Source organism: Lucilia cuprina, chromosome 2 (assembly GCF_022045245.1).
Source record: "Lucilia cuprina isolate Lc7/37 chromosome 2, ASM2204524v1, whole genome shotgun sequence".
Lineage (NCBI taxonomy): Eukaryota > Metazoa > Arthropoda > Insecta > Diptera > Calliphoridae > Lucilia > Lucilia cuprina.
This window is the reverse complement of record NC_060950.1, coordinates 7,435,773-7,455,895: the sequence shown is the minus strand read 5'-3', so window position 1 is coordinate 7,455,895 and position 20,123 is coordinate 7,435,773. Positions and strand designations below refer to the sequence as shown.

The 20,123-nt window shown below is 28.0% G+C and overlaps 1 protein-coding gene across 2 annotated transcripts; it reads left to right on the top strand.

Annotated features, from left to right (window-relative positions):
• The first annotated feature begins 5,449 nt into the window (after positions 1 to 5,449).
• LOC111682336 (lipase member H-A) lies at positions 5,450 to 18,516 on the top strand. 2 transcript variants are annotated; one of them, XM_046953223.1, is made up of 7 exons: positions 5,450 to 5,839; positions 5,916 to 6,054; positions 17,277 to 17,425; positions 17,498 to 17,613; positions 17,693 to 18,011; positions 18,073 to 18,274; positions 18,335 to 18,516. In XM_046953223.1, exons 1-7 carry the CDS (start codon positions 5,797 to 5,799, stop codon positions 18,399 to 18,401), a joined length of 1,035 nt encoding a protein of 344 aa, XP_046809179.1. In that variant the 5' UTR covers positions 5,450 to 5,796; the 3' UTR covers positions 18,402 to 18,516. The 2 variants fall into 2 exon arrangements, with proteins under 2 accessions (XP_046809179.1, XP_023300029.2); XM_023444261.2 differs by lacking the exons at positions 5,450 to 5,839; positions 5,916 to 6,054 and adding an exon at positions 9,473 to 9,980 and having other exon boundaries at positions 18,335 to 18,511.
• The last annotated feature ends 1,607 nt before the right edge of the window (positions 18,517 to 20,123 follow it).

Genomic DNA, 20,123 nt, shown 5'->3' with positions numbered 1-20,123 from the left:
AGTCTATAGTCTAGTCTATAGTCTAGTCTATAGTCTAGTCTATAGTCTAGTCTATAGTCTAGTCTATAGTCTAGTCTATAGTCTAGTCTATAGTCTAGTCTATATTAAGTGGGAGATTGTGTTTTATTCAAATGTGTAGTTTATGCCCGCAGCTAAATGCTATGGACACGCACCGAAATGCATCGATATCAACGCCTGTTTCTCAAGAGACGACAACACATGAACCCTTACATCATGTTTACATGTGGATACATCTGCATGTATGTAACTATTACAGGGTCTCCGTTTTGGTTACGTTACAACGGATGTCATTGTTGTACAAGTACATTCATTCATATATTGAGTGTTGTTGTGTTCCAAGTTCATGTTTACAATATTTTTTTTGTTTGTTTATTTTTTGCATGAAAAAGAGGCGTTTGACTTATTTCGTACTCTTACTTTCGTTTGGAGAAGGTTTATTAAGAAATATGAAAAAACAGAGTAAAAGGAAGTACGAAAATGAAACTATAAAGCAGACAAAAACGAATATTTAAAACACTACTGTAATACTAAAAATAGCAGAGTATTGAGATGAATTTTTATGACTTTCAATAATCACTAAAACAAGAGGTATTCTTCAAGCATATTTTAGGTTGCTGACGAACACTTAAAAACATCCAACATGTGTTTCTTCTCCCATAGCGTATTAAAATTAACCAGTACATTTTTTAACACACTCACTAAAAACCTTTAAATCAAGTTGAAAAAAGCCCCAAAACAACCCAAACAGATAAATACATAAGTGGATAACAATTTTTAATCATGTTAAATTTGCAAACTGTAGGCTGGTCAAATCAAAATAATGAACATAATTTCTTTACGAAAAACTGTTGCTCGCATTTTGTTTTCATTTTCATTAAGTACCAGTTTTGTTTTTGTTAGTTTTTTCTATAAAATTGCCATCCATTAAATACTTTCATATTAAAGTTATTAAATTAGTAAAACATATTTCTTTTTGTCTATATGCACAAATACAATAAATAAAATTCAATAATGCATGAAGTTAAATGCAAAAAAAAAACTAACGAAAACAATTATCAAAATTTACAACACATAACACGCACGCTACAGTTATGGGTACTATTTGCCTTCTTTTAACTAGCTGCAGTAATATTGATCGATTATTTTAACCCTAAATGATCTTACATGACCGAATCTTAGTATTCAATAGGTTGATTTAGTTTCATAAGGTTTAGTTTGATAAGTTAGACCATATACTAGACTATAGGCTAGACTAAAACCTATACTATAGATTAGACTATAATCTAAACCACAGACTAAACTAGGCTATAGGCTAGACTACAGTAAAGATAATAGCTTGGCTATAGACTAGATTAAATCTAAACTATAGAGTATAGACTAGACTATAGACTAGACTATAGACTAGACTATAGACTAGACTAGACAAAAAATTCCGAAAATAAATATGTAAAATAAAAATTAATTAAAATAAGTGTATACTCATAAAAAATGGTGGTTAAATATAAAATTTTCAAATGAAAAAAATCGACACTTTGAGAAGACATGAATTGGGGTACCGGCATAGTGGAAGTAGCCCAGGACTAGTTCTTTCCAAAAACATATAGTTTATATGCAATTCCAGCTCTGGATAATTTTTACGAATTTTTGAAAAACGTAAAATTTTTGCCAAAAAATAAGGAAATTTTCAAGTGGCTCCAACGGGTATTTGGAGAAGACATGAATCGGGGTAGCGAAAAACTGGAAGTAGCCCAGGACTAGTTCTTTCCAAAACATATAGTTTATGTGCAATTCCAGCTCTGGATAATTTTTACGAATTTTTGAAAATACGTAAAATTTGCCAAAAAATAAGAAAATTTCAAGTGGCTCCAACGGGTATTTGGAGAAGACATGAATCGGGGTAGCGAAAAACTGGAAGTAGCCCAGGACTATTCTTTCCAAAAACATATAGTTTATATGCAATTCCAGCACAGGATAATTTTTACAAATTTTTGAAAAAACAATAAATTTTGCAAAAAATTCAGAATTTTTGGAGAAGACCCATTAAAAACTATTTTAAGGGTTGTACTTACATAACCAGTTACTTTTTAGTGACTAGTAATTAGCGTCTGCATAACTTTGAGGTACTTTAGTAATGACTGTTAATCTAGTATAGGAGTATGAGCTTTATTTTCGATTTCGATTACTTAGTTTTCATATTTAACCGATTGCGTGAAACAATTGTGTTTTACAAATAAAAGATAACAAAATAAATTTGCAGGTGAATGTTAAAACCATTATTTGAAGAACAATAGAAAATCTAAGCACAGGAGCAGTGACTAGAACATTTGACTAGCAAAAATGTAATGTTGCATGTAAAATCAAATGCTATTTCCCAAAGAAATAGCATTTGATTTTAAAATTTTAACTTCTTTACCCATTTACTACCATAAAATTGTTAGTATATATATTTCTTAATAGGGCGAATCTGTCAACCGATCTTGACAACTTTATTTGGCAAACATTTTTAATTTTAGAGTTAAAAAAATGGAAAAAATTTTTGATGGCACATTCAAAATATTTTGTGTGAATATAAACTGACCCTAATATGTGATGAATCCGTAGCGTAAATCATTTTGATCGAGGAGAGCAAAAGTTATAGAGGGTTTCACTTAATTATTTAAAAAAATCCGTAAAATTGTAGTATTTATATGTGTAATATTTGAAAAAATTGCACATAATTGTAAAAATTATTCAAATTTAGCGCATAAGATTTATTTTAAAAAAATTTAAGAAATTTCATTTCAGTAATGTTTTAACTTGTTGCCTATAGTTTTTGAAAAATATCGAATTAGTAAAATTAAAAAAAAACAATTAATATCTGAATATTGCGAGCTTGATTTATATGGGAATGCAATTAAAAAATTATAGTTTGAAGGAATTAAATATTTATAGAGCGATGCTTTTTGATGCTGGGTACATTTTATTTCAGGAGCGGATCCAAGGTGTGGAAAAAATAAAATTTAAAAAAACTTTGATAATTGCTCATATACCGACAATCAAACAAAAAATTAAATTGATTAAACCAAAAAGGTAATGTTTAACTTTAAATACTGTGAATTAATTTATATCAGGATAGGTACAAATATCGCGGTAATTCATAATTTTTAAGAATTTATGATGAGAGTGATACAGGTAGCAAAATATTGTGTAAATTTTACACAAATTAAAAATGTTTTTGCATCTGTGTCAATTGGATTGATCGTTTTGGGTCTTTTTTGTAAATTTGTTAGGATCGCGTTTTTTATATATGACTTATATAAATTCTTGAAGGACATAATTTTGCAGGTAATAATAAAGTTAAAACGGAGTCGCTTAGACTCTATTTAAACGTTAAAGTGCACTGAACTTTCACGATAACCATTCACAGGTAATATTTTACAATTTTTCGTGGTAATTGGAAAATGAATCTCAAAAACCCTAAACTAATTCAAAAAATTGTGAAATCTTTGATTTTTAATTTTCTTAGAGACTTTATGTAGAAAGTCAGTCGAATTTCGTAAAAATAAAAATATTTTTAAAATTTAAAAGTTTCACAAATGCTCTAGAAAAAGTAGCAATAGTAAAATTTGTTGTGAATATTAGAAAATGTATTTAAAAACTAAATATTTCACAATATATCTAAAAAAGCCGAAAAAAGCAATTTGTTGAGAAAATTTGAGATTTTTTCAGCAATCCAAGCCCAATCCAAATGACCATTGTATAATTTTTAAAATTACATTTATTGTATTCGTAGATGTAGTGAAGTTTATACGGTTTTTTATTGCCTGGAATTCTGTTGGTACCCCGATTTATTTCTTCTCCAAATACTCGCTGCAACCACTTGAAATTTCCTTATTTTTTGGCTAAATTTTATGTTTTTTAAAAAATTCGTAAAAATTATCCTGTGCTGGAATTGCATATAAACTATATGTTTTTGGAAAGAACTAGTCCTGGGCTACCTCCAGTTTTTCGCTACCCCGATTCATGTCTTCTCCAAATACCCGTTGGAGCCACTTGAAATTTCCTTATTTTTTGGCAAAATTTTACGTTTTTTCAAAAATTCGTAAAAATTATCCAGAGCTGGAATTGCATATAAACTATATGTTTTTGGAAAGAACAAGTCCTGGGCTACTTCCAGTTTTTCGCTACCCTGATTCATGTCTTCTCCAAATACCCGTTGGAGCCACTTGAAATTTCCTTATTTTTTGGCAAAATTTTACGTTTTTTCAAAAATTCGTAAAAATTATCCAGAGCTGGAATTGCACATAAACTATATGTTTTTGGAAAGAACTAGTCCTGGGCTACTTCCAGTTTTTCGCTACCCCGATTCATGTCTTCTCTAAATACCCGTTGGAGCCACTTAAAAATTTCAGATTTTTTGGCAAAATTTTAGGTTTTTTTCAAAAATTCGTAAAAATTATCCAGAGCTGGAATTGCATATAAACTATATGTTTTTGAAAAGAACTTGTCCTGGGCTACTTCCAGTTTTTCGCTACCCCGATTCATGTCTTCTCTAAATACCCGTTGGAGCCACTTAAAAATTTCAGATTTTTTGGCAAAATTTTAGGTTTTTTTCAAAAATTCGTAAAAATTATCCAGAGCTGGAATTGCATATAAACTATATGTTTTTGGAAAGAACTAGTCCTGGGCTACTTCCAGTTTTTCGCTACCCCGATTCATGTCTTCTCCTAATACCCGTTGGAGCCACTTGAAATTTCCTTATTTTTTGGCAAAATTTTGTGTTTTTTAAAAAATCGTAAAAATTATCCAGAGCTGGAATTGCATATAAACTATATGTTTTTGGAAAGAATTAGTCCTGGGCTACTTCCACTATGCCGGTACCCCAATTCATGTCTTCTCAAAGTGTCGATTTTTTTTCATTTGAAAATTTTATATTTAACCACCATTTTTTATGAGTATACACTTATTTTAATTAATTTTTATTTTACATATTTATTTTCGGAATATATTTTAATATATTTTTACTTTTTTCACAAAAACATTTTATTTGGCGTTTGTTTTATTAAAAAATCAATTAATTTAATTTGAAAACGAATTTTACAGTATGTGGAACGTATTCGACAAATGTGTTGTGGGACGTATCTAGCCGACGAATTTAACTTCACACCCTTCTATAGACCAGACTATAGACTATATAAGTAACAAACAAACTAACTAACCAAGTTATTTCATTTAACTTTCAAAAACCATGTACCATTTAAGGGTTAATTGTTTCAAGCTTACAAAACCCAAATAAAGGAAAATTATAAAACAAACAAAACAATTTGTTAAAAAATTATAAGGAAACAACTCAACGACCATACAAACTGCAAATGAATTCCAGAAACATACAACATTGTTGGAAACAACACAAACCAAAACATAACAATAACGAAGCCAAAACGATCAAGTTGTCCTGTCCAGCCAACAACTTTTTTGTTATGGAAATTGTCTTTACCGCCATCGTGATCTTGTAACTTAAGCTGAAACATTCACTACATCCAATAGTGGTACAACTTGATACGCAAGAATTAAGAAAAGCGCAACAAATTTAAACAAACGCTTCTTTTCTTTAGCATGTGCCACTTTGATATTAAAAAGAAAATTATGTCAGAATTAGTCGTGTTCTAACTGCGGTCAGCAAACAGACAAGAGCAAAAAGAAAAGTGTATACTTTTCACACAGATAACGTGAAAGCGAGTTTTGTGTGTTTTTATAAAGAAAATAAAACAAAAGATAATAATTTAATATTCGAAAATGTTGTTATTAATGTTTTGTTTATATTGTTTTAGTGTAAAAGGTATTTACATATTGTGAAATATATTTGAAAGAAAATAAAATTATTTATTTTTTTTTTCTTTATTTACAAATATCAGCACAATTATATGAATGGAATAGACAGGATCTCAATTTATTCGTACAACGTCACATTAATATTGCGCCAGTTATTAATTGTCAACTATTGAGAACAGATTTTTGTCCACATAAATTTTTAACATTTCATTTGTATACAAAGTAAGTTGGTAAAGTGTTTATATATATAAGTATTAAAAAATTTGAAAACATTCGGGGAAAAAACAAAAGACTTAAGCAACAAACTTGAAAAAAATTTTAAACAAAATTTTGCTAATGTCTATTATAATGTGTATTATAATGTGTTATTTATTTTAAATAAAATGTTTATATGTTTAGCTTTTAACTCGTGCTAAATATTTATAAAATTGTGAACATTTATTTTAAAGTCCAACTATATTTTAACAAAAGACTTTAACTACAAACTTGTTTTAAGATCATTTTGCTTACAAGCTCAATCACTCACTCTGTAAGAAAAGTGTTTTAAGTGGAGCAAAGTCTCATTTTAAATTCTTGTTATTTAAGCTACAAATTATACAATAATTTAATAAGAGTTGTAATATTTTATGTAATATTTCAAAAAAAAAGAAGAAAAAATTGCTTGTTAACAACAAAACAAACACTTCTTAATGATACAAAGTTAAAAATTAAATAATAATTACGAAAATACTAATAATATTTATCTATTAAGAGATATTGTATGAATGAAGTTAATGACAAAGTATTAGGGTATCCAAAAATAAAACAAGTTTTTAATCGATTAATAAAACTATTGTCGAAAGTTTTCTGAATGTTCATATTTCGAACCTTATTGAATTTGGATAAAATCTGTACATTTTTGTTACACAGAGCCCATATATTACAAGGTCAACGGAATAGGGTTTAATAGGGTTTAATATTAATGCAAGAAGATAAATTTTCAAAAAATTTTTACCTGCTATGTAAAGTGGATCCATTATGATACCTCGAAACGTAAAAGATCATTTTGAATTTTATACGAATCGGCATGAAAGCAATTTTTACTGTTTGGCGCAACCAAGAGTATCGTCAATTCTTTCAAAAATTCTCGCAGATAACCTATACCGAAAGCAATTGATTAGTTTGAAGCGATTTCAGGTAATGTTGTCTATTTGGTGAAAACTAGAAAATTCTATCATTTATGAGCTTCCAGGAGAATCTGTAGCAAATGAAAATAAATTGTCTAAAGCTATCTTATATAATATTCTCTATTTAATTGGATCAAGAGCATCCTATCTTTTTCTCAAAGATCTTTGATGCAATGCAAGTGTATCGAGCATTAGTCGAATAACCGACTATCCTATAACTATTTCTTTAGAACGAAAAGACCGCTCACTCTCTCTTGCGTTCTTAATCTGTAATAGACTTGACTTGAATTGGCTTCATTTGTCTTTGGCTTTAAAAGTTGAGCAGTTCTTTTGACGAGAAATACAGAAATGAGAAATTTTAATTATCATCAACTCTAGGCCGAATAACAACCAGAATATGCTGCAATGTGAAGTTTTATAGCCCTGATCTTCAATCGAACATTTTGTTTCGATTGAAGCTCTCTCTCTTTATCTTTTTAGAACGTGACTTTCGAATTTAACATGGTTTCTTCTTGGCTTTAACAATTGGGTAGTTCTTTTGGCGCCAAATCCAGAAATGTTGACAATCGTGGGACATGATCATTTAGAATGAAGTGGCTGTGAAGTTTTGCCGTAACTCGCCTTATAGTCCTGATCTTGATGTACGATCGTTCGATAACTATTTGTTCTAGGCCTAAACAATTAAGTAGTTATTTTGGCGCCAAATCTAGAAATATTGAAAGTGGTGGGATATGATCACACCTAACAACTTTTGTTCGAAAAACATCCAGAATATGCTGCTAAATGTTGCAACTTTTTGTTTTAAACGAAGCTGTCTCTCTCTCTCTCTCTCTTCAGAAAATGACATTTGTAATTAACATGATTTGTTTTAGGCCTTTACAATTGAGTAGGTTTTTTGGCGCAAAATCTAGAAATATTGAAAATGGTGGGACATGATCACACCTAGTAACTTTCGTCCGAAAACAACCAGAATACGTTGCTTTATTTTGCAATAATAGTTATGAATAATTTACTTAGAATAATGTGGCTGTGAAATTTTGCCTTGACTCGCCTTATAGTCCCGATCTTGACGTACGATCGTTCGATAACTATTTGTTTCGATTAAAGTTCCCCTCTCTCTTTTCGGAAAATGAGATTCGTAATTAACATGATTTTTTCTAGGCCTTAACAGATGATTAACTCTTTTGACGAAAAATTCAGAAATGTTAAAATTAGTGCGGCAAGATCAAAACTAACAACTCTCGCCCGAAAAACACCCAGAATATGCTGCTATAAAGTGTAATATTGGTTTTAACTATTTATTTAGAAAGAAGTAGCTGTGGTGCCCAGATATTGACTGACGGAGCGTTATCCCTCTCTCTTTCTCTCTCTTTAGATTATGACATTCAATATTGACTTGATTTGTTCTTTTGGCGGGGAATCCAAAAGAAGTTGAGAAGTTTTGGCTTATTCACCTTATTGTTAAGACCTTACAAATAGACGTTGGATGATTTCGATGGATGCAGAACGTTCGAACGGTGATCGCGGAATCCATTAATTTGCCAGAAATATGGCAAATATTCTGAAAACTATTTACAGAAAAAATATTTAAAAGTTGAAGCCCAGATCTTTTCACGTACGACTTCTATTAGTTTCAATTGAAGCTGAAAGGCTAAACATTTTTTATTTAAAAATTAAAAGTCTTGGGAAACAATCTAAATAAAATTTATTTTATTAAGAAATCAACATCTAATAAAAAGAAAATGTCAAATACTATTTCATGACATAACTGATTAAAAATCTACAAATATTACAAAATACATCACACATATGAGAAAACATTTAAAAATTTTCCCATAACATAAATTCATTCATAAAGTGAAGAACACATCAATCCTAAATATGAAGTAAGTTAAATTTTGAAAATTATTATAACAAAGTTGATTAAAATACAATACTAAATTAAATAATAATAAATTCAAAGTACACAATAAGATTAAAAGCGAAAAAAACAACAAGAAAAAGATCGACTGATATTTTTTTTAATGGAAAAACTCTCAAGCTAGTTTACAAACTAACAAATTAAACAAATTTTACAAAAAATAACAATAAAATAAGTTAATGATCATACAAATAATTAAAGTCTAATAATGATGTTATGCTTAGTTAGTAAATCAGTTTTATCTATATTTTTATTAACTTATTTACTTTAAACAAAAAATAAAAACAAAACAAAAAAACAGCAACAATAAACCAAAAACAAAACAACAACAACAATATTTTGAGCCAATTACTTTATATTACACTAGATGAGGCAGTCTAAAATGTGGATGCAACACAACTAAACAAAAAAAATTCACTCAAGAGTAGACAGTGCCTTTGAAACAAATGCCAGCTGCTTAGTTTTAACGCTGCCATAGTGGTAAAGTGAAATTGTTTAAATTTAAAATATCAGGAATTCAAGTGTAGCTACTTACTCGCCACTGAACTCACACAAGTCTAACAGAAACTCTTTAAAGACAACACAACGAAACGTTAACTCAAGGAAGCAACAAGTTGCAAATAACGCGAGCGCAAAACATTTCAATTTAATTTTTAAGTTAAATAAAATAAAACTAATTTCAAAGAGTGAAAAATAATAACGGAAAAAAATAAAATAAAAGCAACTTAAGCGGGTAAAAGTTGTTTGGAAAGGCAAAGAAAAAAGAAACGTTTTATAAAGCCCTTCTTAAGGATGCCTTGAAAAAAATTCCCAAAAAAATATAAAAGTGTTTGTTTAAAATTAAAAGTAAAAAACCTAAAAATAAAAATGAAATCTAAATTTTTTACTCGACTTTTAACAATTTTAAGTTGTCTACTAACAATTGATGCTATAATTCTAAATCAAACTGATTTGAAAAATTTTCTACGTAGTGGTGTTTTAGATTTAAATGTTTTAAGATGTTTCCTACGAAATACCAATATGTGTCCAAATCCCTATATAATGCATCGTTTATATACACCGTAAGTTTAAATTGTTTAAAAACTTTTTCAACTTGTTAAACAAGTTGTTGTTGTTATTTAAAGAGGATTTCTTTAAATTCAACTTTAGTTGACATTTTATTTAAATCCTTTAAAATACCCATAGTTATTTTTTGTTGTCGAAAAAGAAACTTAATTTAGTTAACATATTTGCAATAACTTGCAAACAATTGTAATTGTGAAAGTCTTTAGTAGGCCGTGTTTGTGTTTAAAAAGATTTCATTAATTCCAATAAAAAAGTTACAAAAATACAAATACCATTTTGGTAAACAACAATTATCTTACGAACAATTATTACTTATTTAGTTTGACACTGGATAATATTAATGTGTAATTTAATTGCTCTTGTAAAATAAAATATTTAAACAAGTTATGAATTTATTTAAAAAAACCTATTTTAGGTTGTAATAAGCTTTTAAAATTTTCATGGAATAACATATCCAGGTACTTAAGTGAATGTAAATAATTTTAATTTCCTGCACATTTCTAACTAAATTTTAACTAGTCTATAGTCTAGTCTATAGTCTAGTCTATAGTCTAGTCTATAGTCTAGTCTATAGTCTAGTCTATAGTCTAGTCTATAGTCTAGTCTATAGTCTAGTCTATAGTCTAGTCTGTAGTCTAGTCTATAGTCTAGTCTATAGTGTAGTCTATAGTCTAGTCTATAGTCTAGTCTATAGTGTAGTCTATAGTCTAGTCTATAGTCTAGCCTATAGTCTTGTCTATAGTCTAATCTATAGTCTAGTCTATAGTCTTTAGCCCAGTCTATAGTCTAGTCCATATCCTAATGGTATAAATTTCCTTAGCTACTCTCTTGTGAAAAAAATATAGTAATTTAACAGAAGAAGTCAATTTATTATAAAGTCTATCTCATCCTCTTACTTTTTTGTATGTTTGTAACATTTGTATGTATGTAAGTTCGCAATTATTCGCTTCCATTACATTATGCCCAACAACAATTTTATGGAAGCCAGTCACGTTTCTGCCCTTTTGTACATGCAGCTGCTGCATGTTTTTCCTTCATTCAACTAAACAAATTAATGTTTTAAAATGCGTTAGAATGTTAAATAAATTTTATTTTTGTGTTACAATGATAATGGCCAAACAATTTACATATAACAAAAATAAAACATAGTACAAATGTTTATAGATTTCTACAATATTTTACAGTTATGAACATCATCATATTTTTGATTATCTAAGTATAAAATTTTAAATGCCAGAGTTCTTCTTCAACTTATTTTTGCCATTTCTAAGTAAAACTTCGTAATGTTTAACATTTTCATAACAATGAAGTTTGTAACATAATTATGTTGTTTATAACATTCTTGTATTACCTAAAGTGTATGTTTTCTAAGATATTTAGTAATTACTTGGTAATGCATTCTTTTTTCTGATACATAACTAAATTATATGAAAGAAATAATGATATGACACATTTTTAGTGGAAAATTAATTTTTCATTTTGTTATATATTTTATTATTTGTATAATAAAATATTCATATGTATTACTTTAATTGTAAATTATTCAATTACATACATGTATGTAAGTATGAATATTAATTATATAAATAATTGTGCTCATAAAACCATAAAATATATACACTTTAGATGAAAACTGTAACAGTAACTATTATTAGAGACAATGGTTGTGTGACACTTGTTATCTTATCAAAGTCAAGATTGCTTAATAGTCTGAAATCTAAAGAAGGTGTTAATTAAATCGTGTAAAAAATTTATTTCTTTTTACTTTTTTAATTCGTAAAAGAAATACCGCAATTGCTGATTAAATTGTTTGGATACAAAATATGTTTTGGCGCCGAATTTAAAAGTTCTCAAAAAGATGACAAAAGACCGTGAGTAACAAAAAGTTCCAAACGAAATAGCATGGCTTATATAAGATTCGGCACAGCCGAATATAGAACTCTTACTTGTTTAGTTATGCTATGTATACACGATTGTTAGATCTTACAACGTTGGCAGTAAAATGTTTATCAACAGTGTTAACTTACAAATTTTGTCTTCCAGTATTGTCAGTAAAGCTTTTTCTGACAACGTTGCAAAAGAAAAATTGTAAATTCAGACGATTGTTAGACATTTTCTGAACATTTTGCTGACAACGTTGTAAGATCTGACAACCGTGTATCACGGCATTTAGTTAATTAGTTTGTTAGTTGGTTAGTTAGTTAGTTAGTTAGTTTGCTAGTTAGTTAGTTAGTCTGTTAGTTAGTTTGCTAGTTTGTTAGTTGGTTAGTTAATTTGTTAATTAGTTAGTTAGTTAGTTAGTTAGTTAGTTAGTTAGTTAGTTAGTTAGTTAGTTAGTTAGTTAGTTAGTTAGTTAGTTAGTCAGTTAGTTAGTTAGTTAGTTAGTAAGTTAGTTAATTAGTAAGTTAATTAGTTAGTTAGTTAGTTAGTTAGTTAGTTGGTTAGTTAGTTGGTTAGTTATTTAGTTAGTTAGTTTGCTAGTTAGTTAGTTTGCTAGTTAGTTAGTTAGTTAGTTAGTTAGTTAGTTAGTTAGTTTGTTAGTTTGTTAGTTAGTAAGTAAGTTAGTTAATTAGTTAGTTAGTTAGTTAGTTAGTTAGTTAGTTAGTTAGTTAGTTATTTAGTTAGTTAGTTAGTTAGTTAGTTAGTTAGTTAGTTAGTTAGTTAGTTAGTTAGTTAGTTATTTAGTTAGTTAGTTAGTTAGTTAGTTAGTTAGTTAGTTAGTTAGTTAGTTACTTAGTTAGTTAGTTAGTTAGTTAGTTAGTTAGTTAGTTAGTTACTTAGTTAGTTAGTTAGTTAGTTAGTTAGTTAGTTATTTAGTTAGTTAGTTAGTTAGTTAGTTATTTAGTTACTTAGTTAGTTAGTTACTTAGTTAGTTAGTTAGTTAGTTAGTTAGTTAGTTAGTTAGTTAGTTAGTTAGTTAGTTAGTTAGTTTGTTAGTTAGTTAGTTAGTTAGTTAGTTAGTTAGTTAGTTAGTTAGTTATTTAGTTAGTTAGTTAGTTAGTTAGTTAGTTAGTTAGTTAGTTAGTTAGTTAGTTAGTTAGTTAGTTAGTTAGTTAGTTAGTTAGTTAGTTAGTTTGTTAGTTAGTTAGTTTGCTAGTTAATTTGTTCGTTAGTTAGTTAGTTAGTTAGTTAGTTAGTTAGTTAGTTAGTTAGTTAGTTAGTTAGTTAGTTAGTTAGTTAGTTAGTTAGTTAGTTAGTTAGTTAGTTAGTTAGTTAGTTAGTTAGTAAGTTAATTAGTTAGTTAGTTAGTTAGTTAGTTAGTTAGTTAGTTAGTTAGTTAGTTAGTTAGTTAGTTAGTTAGTTAGTTAGTTAGTTAGTTAGTTAGTTAGTTAGTTAGTTAGTTAGTTACTTAGTTACTTAGTTAGTTAGTTGGTTAGTTAGTTAGTTAGTTAGTTAGTTAGTTAGTTAGTTAGTTAGTAGTTAGTTAGTTAGTTAGTTAGTTAGTTAGTTAGTTAGTTAGTTAGTTAGTTAGTTAGTTAGTTAGTTAGTTAGTTAGTTAGTAAGTTAATTAGTTAGTTAGTTAGTTAGTTGTTAGTTAGTTAGTTAGTTAGTTAGTTAGTTAGTTAGTTAGTTAGGTAGGTAGGTTGTAGTTAGTAAGCGCTTATTTACAATATTATGAAAAGCTGTCAAAAAATAACTTTATTTTAATTTAATCATTTGTCTCCTTTTCTTCACAATTTAGAAACTAGTTTCACTTAAAAGAAACTTCTTTCAATGAAACGTCTCAAAATGAACACTTTTACTAACGCCTTCATAGCTTTAAAAAACATTTATCTTTTATGACAAACTTCCTTTTGGCAACTGTATAAATTTCATTTAAAATGTATTTGAGATAAGCAATTGAACAAAGCACACACACACATAAATAGGCACAAAGAGGCAAAACGAATCAAGAAATACTTGATTATTTTACTATTACTTGCAACTCAGATAAGTGGATATTGGCCACCGAATCACCAAAGAATTCCACTTACATTTTTCACCATAGACATTTGTTAGTTGATTCACATTTATTGACCATGAATTTCGTGGACTTTTATATTGAGCCATTTTAAAGACTGGTTTTCTATGAAAACCACAACAGCCACTCTATTGACAAAAAAATGAAAAAAATTAAGTCTTTTTTTCTAGGTCAATTTTTTTTTATTAAAACCTGCTAATCCTTCTTAAATTTATGATATTATTTTTCTGCGTAATATTTGGTAGCTGTTTGGAAATCTTTTTGAGTTTTTTGTGTATTTATTCACTGTTGACACACTTAAAAACATGTTAGAAATTATAAAGAGAATTTAAAATTTATTATAGAATTATTGAAATCGATATGAATATAAAATTTGTAAGAAATTGTCATGATGTACATTAATACTGTCACTTTCACAACGTTTGTCATTGTTAACTTTATTAAGAGTTTTAAAAGATCGTATGATTGTTTTTAGAAATGGTCTAAATATCAATTTCTATGCAACAAGTACAACAGCTAAATAATTATTTGCCATTTGTTGTTTTTTAACAAAATATATTTTTTGGAAATTTTTCATGTACTAAAACTTTCTTCTTATAATAAAAAAAAAAAACATGTAATAAAAATAGTAAATCAAAGATAAAATAATTAATCGACTGACAACTTAAAACAATGCTTACACTTTTGACGAAAATGTTTTATTGCAAAAATACACAAATATTCCAAGTTGTTAATGAACTTTAAATAAATTGTAACAGATTTAATAATATTGACACGCAATGGTTTTAAACAAAAAGCACATTAACATCAAATAATAAAAACGCATTGCAACCGTTTAGCAAGGAAAGAAACAATAAATAAATTTGTATAAAAATAATAATAAATGACATAAACTGCTCACAAAATACAAACACAATAATTGGATCTATAGTACAACTGCTTTAAGCATAAAAGCAATTGTAGTCGGTCATGAACAACCATAAGGAACACTACACCGAACAGACTTACTGAACTAGAGCTAAATTAATACTGAAACAAAACTGAACTACAACTGAACTAGACCTGACACGGAACTGAACTAGAACTGAACTAGAATTAGTTAGTTAGTTAGTTAGTTAGTTAGTTAGTTAGTAAGTTAATTAGTTAGTTAGTTAGTTAGTTAGTTAGTTAGTTAGTTAGTTAGTTAGTTAGTTAGTTAGTTAGGTAGGTAGGTTGTAGTTAGTAAGCGCTTATTTACAATATTATGAAAAGCTGTCAAAAAATAACTTTATTTTAATTTAATCATTTGTCTCCTTTTCTTCACAATTTAGAAACTAGTTTCACTTAAAAGAAACTTCTTTCAATGAAACGTCTCAAAATGAACACTTTTACTAACGCCTTCATAGCTTTAAAAAACATTTATCTTTTATGACAAACTTCCTTTTGGCAACTGTATAAATTTCATTTAAAATGTATTTGAGATAAGCAATTGAACAAAGCACACACACACATAAATAGGCACAAAGAGGCAAAACGAATCAAGAAATACTTGATTATTTTACTATTACTTGCAACTCAGATAAGTGGATATTGGCCACCGAATCACCAAAGAATTCCACTTACATTTTTCACCATAGACATTTGTTAGTTGATTCACATTTATTGACCATGAATTTCGTGGACTTTTATATTGAGCCATTTTAAAGACTGGTTTTCTATGAAAACCACAACAGCCACTCTATTGACAAAAAAATGAAAAAAATTAAGTCTTTTTTTCTAGGTCAATTTTGTTTTTATTAAAACCTGCTATATCCTTCTTAAATTTATGATATTATTTTCTGCGTAATATTTGGTAGCTGTTTGGAAATCTTTTTGAGTTTTTTGTGTATTTATTCACTGTTGACACACTTAAAAACATGTTAGAAATTATAAAGAGAATTTAAAATTTAATATAGAATTATTGAAATCGATATGAATATAAAATTTGTAAGAAATTGTCATGATGTACATTAATACTGTCACTTTCACAACGTTTGTCATTGTTAACTTTATTAAGAGTTTTAAAAGATCGTATGATTGTTTTAGAAATGGTCTAAATATCAATTTCTATGCAACAAGTACAACAGCTAAATAATTATTTGCCATTTGTTGTTTTTTAACAAAATATATTTTTTGGAAATTTTTCATGTACTAAAACTTTCTTCTTATAATAAAAAAAAAAAACATGTAATAAAAATAGTAAATCAAAGATAAAATAATTAATCGACTGACAACTTAAAACAATGCTTACACTTTTGACGAAAATGTTTTATTGCAAAAATACACAAATATTCCAAGTTGTTAATGAACTTTAAATAAATTGTAACAGATTTAATAATATTGACACGCAATGGTTTTAAACAAAAAGCACATTAACATCAAATAATAAAAACGCATTGCAACCGTTTAGCAAGGAAAGAAACAATAAATAAATTTGTATAAAAATAATAATAAATGACATAAACTGCTCACAAAATACAAACACAATAATTGGATCTATAGTACAACTGCTTTAAGCATAAAAGCAATTGTAGTCGGTCATGAACAACCATAAGGAACACTACACCGAACAGACTTACTGAACTAGAGCTAAATTAATACTGAAACAAAACTGAACTACAACTGAACTAGACCTGACACGGAACTGAACTAGAACTGAACTAGAACTGAACTGGAACTGAACTAGAACTGAACTAGAACTGAACTAGAACTGAACTAGAACTGAACTAGAACTAAACTAGAACTGAACTAGAACTGAACTAGAACTGAACTAGAACTGAACTAGAACTGAACTAGAACTGAACTAGAACTGAACTAGAACTGAACTAGAACTGAAGTAGAACTGAACTAGAACTGAACTAGAACTGAACTAGAACTGAACTAGAGCTGAACAAACACCGATACAAACTCATAATAACATCCGTAACATAGCGCTGTAACATATTATAATCGCACTATGAACAATGAATAAAAAAGAAAATGAAACCACAACTGAATTAAATAAAATTGCTTATAATCTTTGGGCGCATGTGCATGTAATCAAAGTCATTGATATTTGTTTTATAAAGCAAGTTTTGAATATTAAAATATTTATAAATAAATTGTAATAAATATTTATGTTGGTGAAAACAAGAAATAAAAAACGAAAACTAGGCTATAATTTCAATAAAAAAAAGTTATTTGAGAAGACATGTATTAGTTACTTATTATAAATACAAATATTATCTAAAGTACATATTTGTTTACATAATTATTTGTTTACAAAATTTTCATTGAAATTTTTATACTTTTTTCAAAATTTTCTTTTACATAGGAAATCGTCACGCCATGGTATTGCATTGAATATACACAATCCATTGTCATTATATCAAGGTGGTTTCAGTAAACATCGCGAGACAGTTTTCATAGTCCATGGTTTTAATGGCACTGCCATCGATAGGCATTTGCAGTTTTTAAGGGATGGTAAGTGAGTAGTTAAAAATAAAAAAGAGAAATATTAATTATATTAATTAAATTTCGTGTTTAATTTATAAGCGTATCTATCTAGAGATTTTAATGTCATCACAGTAGATTGGAGGCCATTGACGCAGTATCCCTGTTATTTGAGTGCTTTAATAAATACCCGATTGACAGCACAATGTACGGCCCAGGTAAGTGAAAAGAAGTTTTTTTTTTCATGCAAATTTAATTTAACATTTTCAATAATATTATTTTTTTCTTAATTTTTAGATATATTCATTTCTTACACATCATGGTGCCGCTCGAGAAAAAATCACTTGTGTTGGTCATTCATTAGGTGCCCACATCTGTGGCATGGTGAGCAATCACTTAAGTGTTAAACAATACAGAATTATTGGTCTAGATCCAGCCAGACCCTTAATCGAGCGTAAAAAACCCAATCGTTTTCGTTTATCAATGGATGATGCCAATGTTATACAAATCTTACATACAAATGCTGGATTTCTGGGTTTAGAAGATAATACGGGACATTTGAATTACTGTTTAAATGGTGGAAGACTACAGCCCTATTGTAAAGGAAATCCTATAAGTAAGATCTTCTTATCATTGTTTTAAAACCTATATACAATATAACATCAATATTCTTTTAGGACGTGCTAGATGTTCCCATTTCTTAAGTATATGTTATCTGGCTTCAGCCACATTTAAACACAAAAAATACTTGGGTGTACCTTGTCCAAATGGTTGTGTAGATATCACTGGTCCCAAAAGACTGCCCATAACCAAGAATAATCCATTTGAATTGGTTGCGCAAATTAAAGAGTATTATATGGGCAATGATGCCCCCGATAAGTACGTTTTATATTAATACTTCTTTAGAATAAAATTTTTATTGTTTTTTTTTTATTTTAGCGCTAGAGGTTGTTATTGTTTGGACGTACCCTATGTTCGACATTGTCCATTTACTGATGTAACGTAAGAAAGAACATAGTTTTTATTTTTAGTTTTAATTTTATTGTAATTTTGTTACTTTTAACCAATTAGTTGTATTATTACTTAATTTAATTTATTATAATTTAAATAGTCTGATTGTTTTAATTTTCAGTTTTTTCTGTAATAAAATTGTTAAAAATGTTTTAAAAAATCATTTAGTAAAAAGAAACGATTAACTTATTCGTTATTTTATTTAGTAAAACGAAAACTGAAACGAATATAAAACTAAACAAGTATGAATGTATAGTCGGGCGTAGCCGACCATATGATACCCTACACCTGTCAGTATGTATGTTAAAAATGGGGATTATTTAAAAAATAAAACATTTGGTTTGTTTTTTAACTTTATTTCGGAGTATTTTTACTTTTATTTTGGCAAAAAAAGAATTTTTTTACAAGAAGGCTCAAGGGGGAGTAGGGCAAAATATGGCCCTATCCTTAAAAATGTTGGTAGTGGGAGTTAAGTCTTCTTCAATATTATTTATGTAGAATTTAAAAGTTTGTAAGTGAATTTTGACCTTTAAGTCATTTTCTAAAGGGGAGTTTGTATGGGGGATAGGGTCAAATGAAGCCCGATCATTACAAAAATCGGTAGTGTTATTTAAAGTTCTATAAAACTAAGTTTTGTCGACTTTTGTTAACATAATAGATCATTTAAATTAATTATAAGCCAAAATGCCCTATTTGCCCACTAAAGTGGTGTAGGGTATAATCAGCAATTGATCAAAATCTGAACAGAATTAGAACAGAACAGAACTAGAACAGAACTAGAACAGAACTAGAACAGAACTAGAACAGAACTAGAACAGAACTAGAACAGAACTAGAACAGAACTAGAACAGAACTAGAACAGAACTAGAACAGAACTAGAACAGAACTAGAACAGAACTAGAACAGAACTAGAACAGAACTAGAACAGAACTAGAACAGAACTAGAACAGAACTAGAACAGAACTAGAACAGAACTAGAACAAAACTTAAACAAAACTAGAACAGAACTAAAAATGTCATTTTAAAATATACATACATACACACAAACCCACTTTTTTAAATTCCTAAAATCTTTAATTTTGAATTAAATTTCAAAGTAAATATTTGAAAAAAATTTAACTTACCCACTTCTACGTACTAACTTGAAAGTGATCTTTATCTCAATATTTTTTATTAATTTTTTTTAACTTATTTATTTTTTAATTTTGTATACATTTTTTGGATTATAAAAATTGCCCATATATTTCACAAATTAAATTTTTTTATATATATTTCTTAATAATTTTAGCTTTTTTCACTTATTTTTAATTTTCATATTTAAATTAAGCTTCTTTTAATTTATTTTATATTTTCTTTTTAATATTTAAAATTATTTAAATTTTTCACATTTCTCAATTATTTACTTTATTTTTCAAATTTCGAATAAAAAAAAACCGTTACTATATACATTAACGGCCATTTATTCTATATTTTAACATTACTACAAACCAAGCAGCGCCATCTTTTGACAACACAAAAAACTGCTATAATAAAAAAAGACAAATTTACAAGAAAAAAGCCAGCCAACTAACAAATATTTGTAACAAGTTTTTCATATTAAATTTTACACATAGCCACTAAATTTCTATTTCCACTTATGAACCATTTATTTAACTACATTTTTAATCACTTTTTAGCTTTTATACTCATAATTAAACACTATATTTTTTTAATTTTA

Bases quoted from the DNA above. Each gene is read 5' to 3' on its own strand.
- LOC111682336 (XM_023444261.2), top strand. From the start codon at position 9,787: ATGAAATCTAAATTTTTTACTCGACTTTTAACAATTTTAAGTTGTCTA. The intron at 17,614-17,692 runs GTAAGTGAAAAG...CTTAATTTTTAG, and splicing joins CAGCACAATGTACGGCCCAG to ATATATTCATTTCTTACACA. The intron at 18,012-18,072 runs GTAAGATCTTCT...ATATTCTTTTAG, and splicing joins TTGTAAAGGAAATCCTATAA to GACGTGCTAGATGTTCCCAT.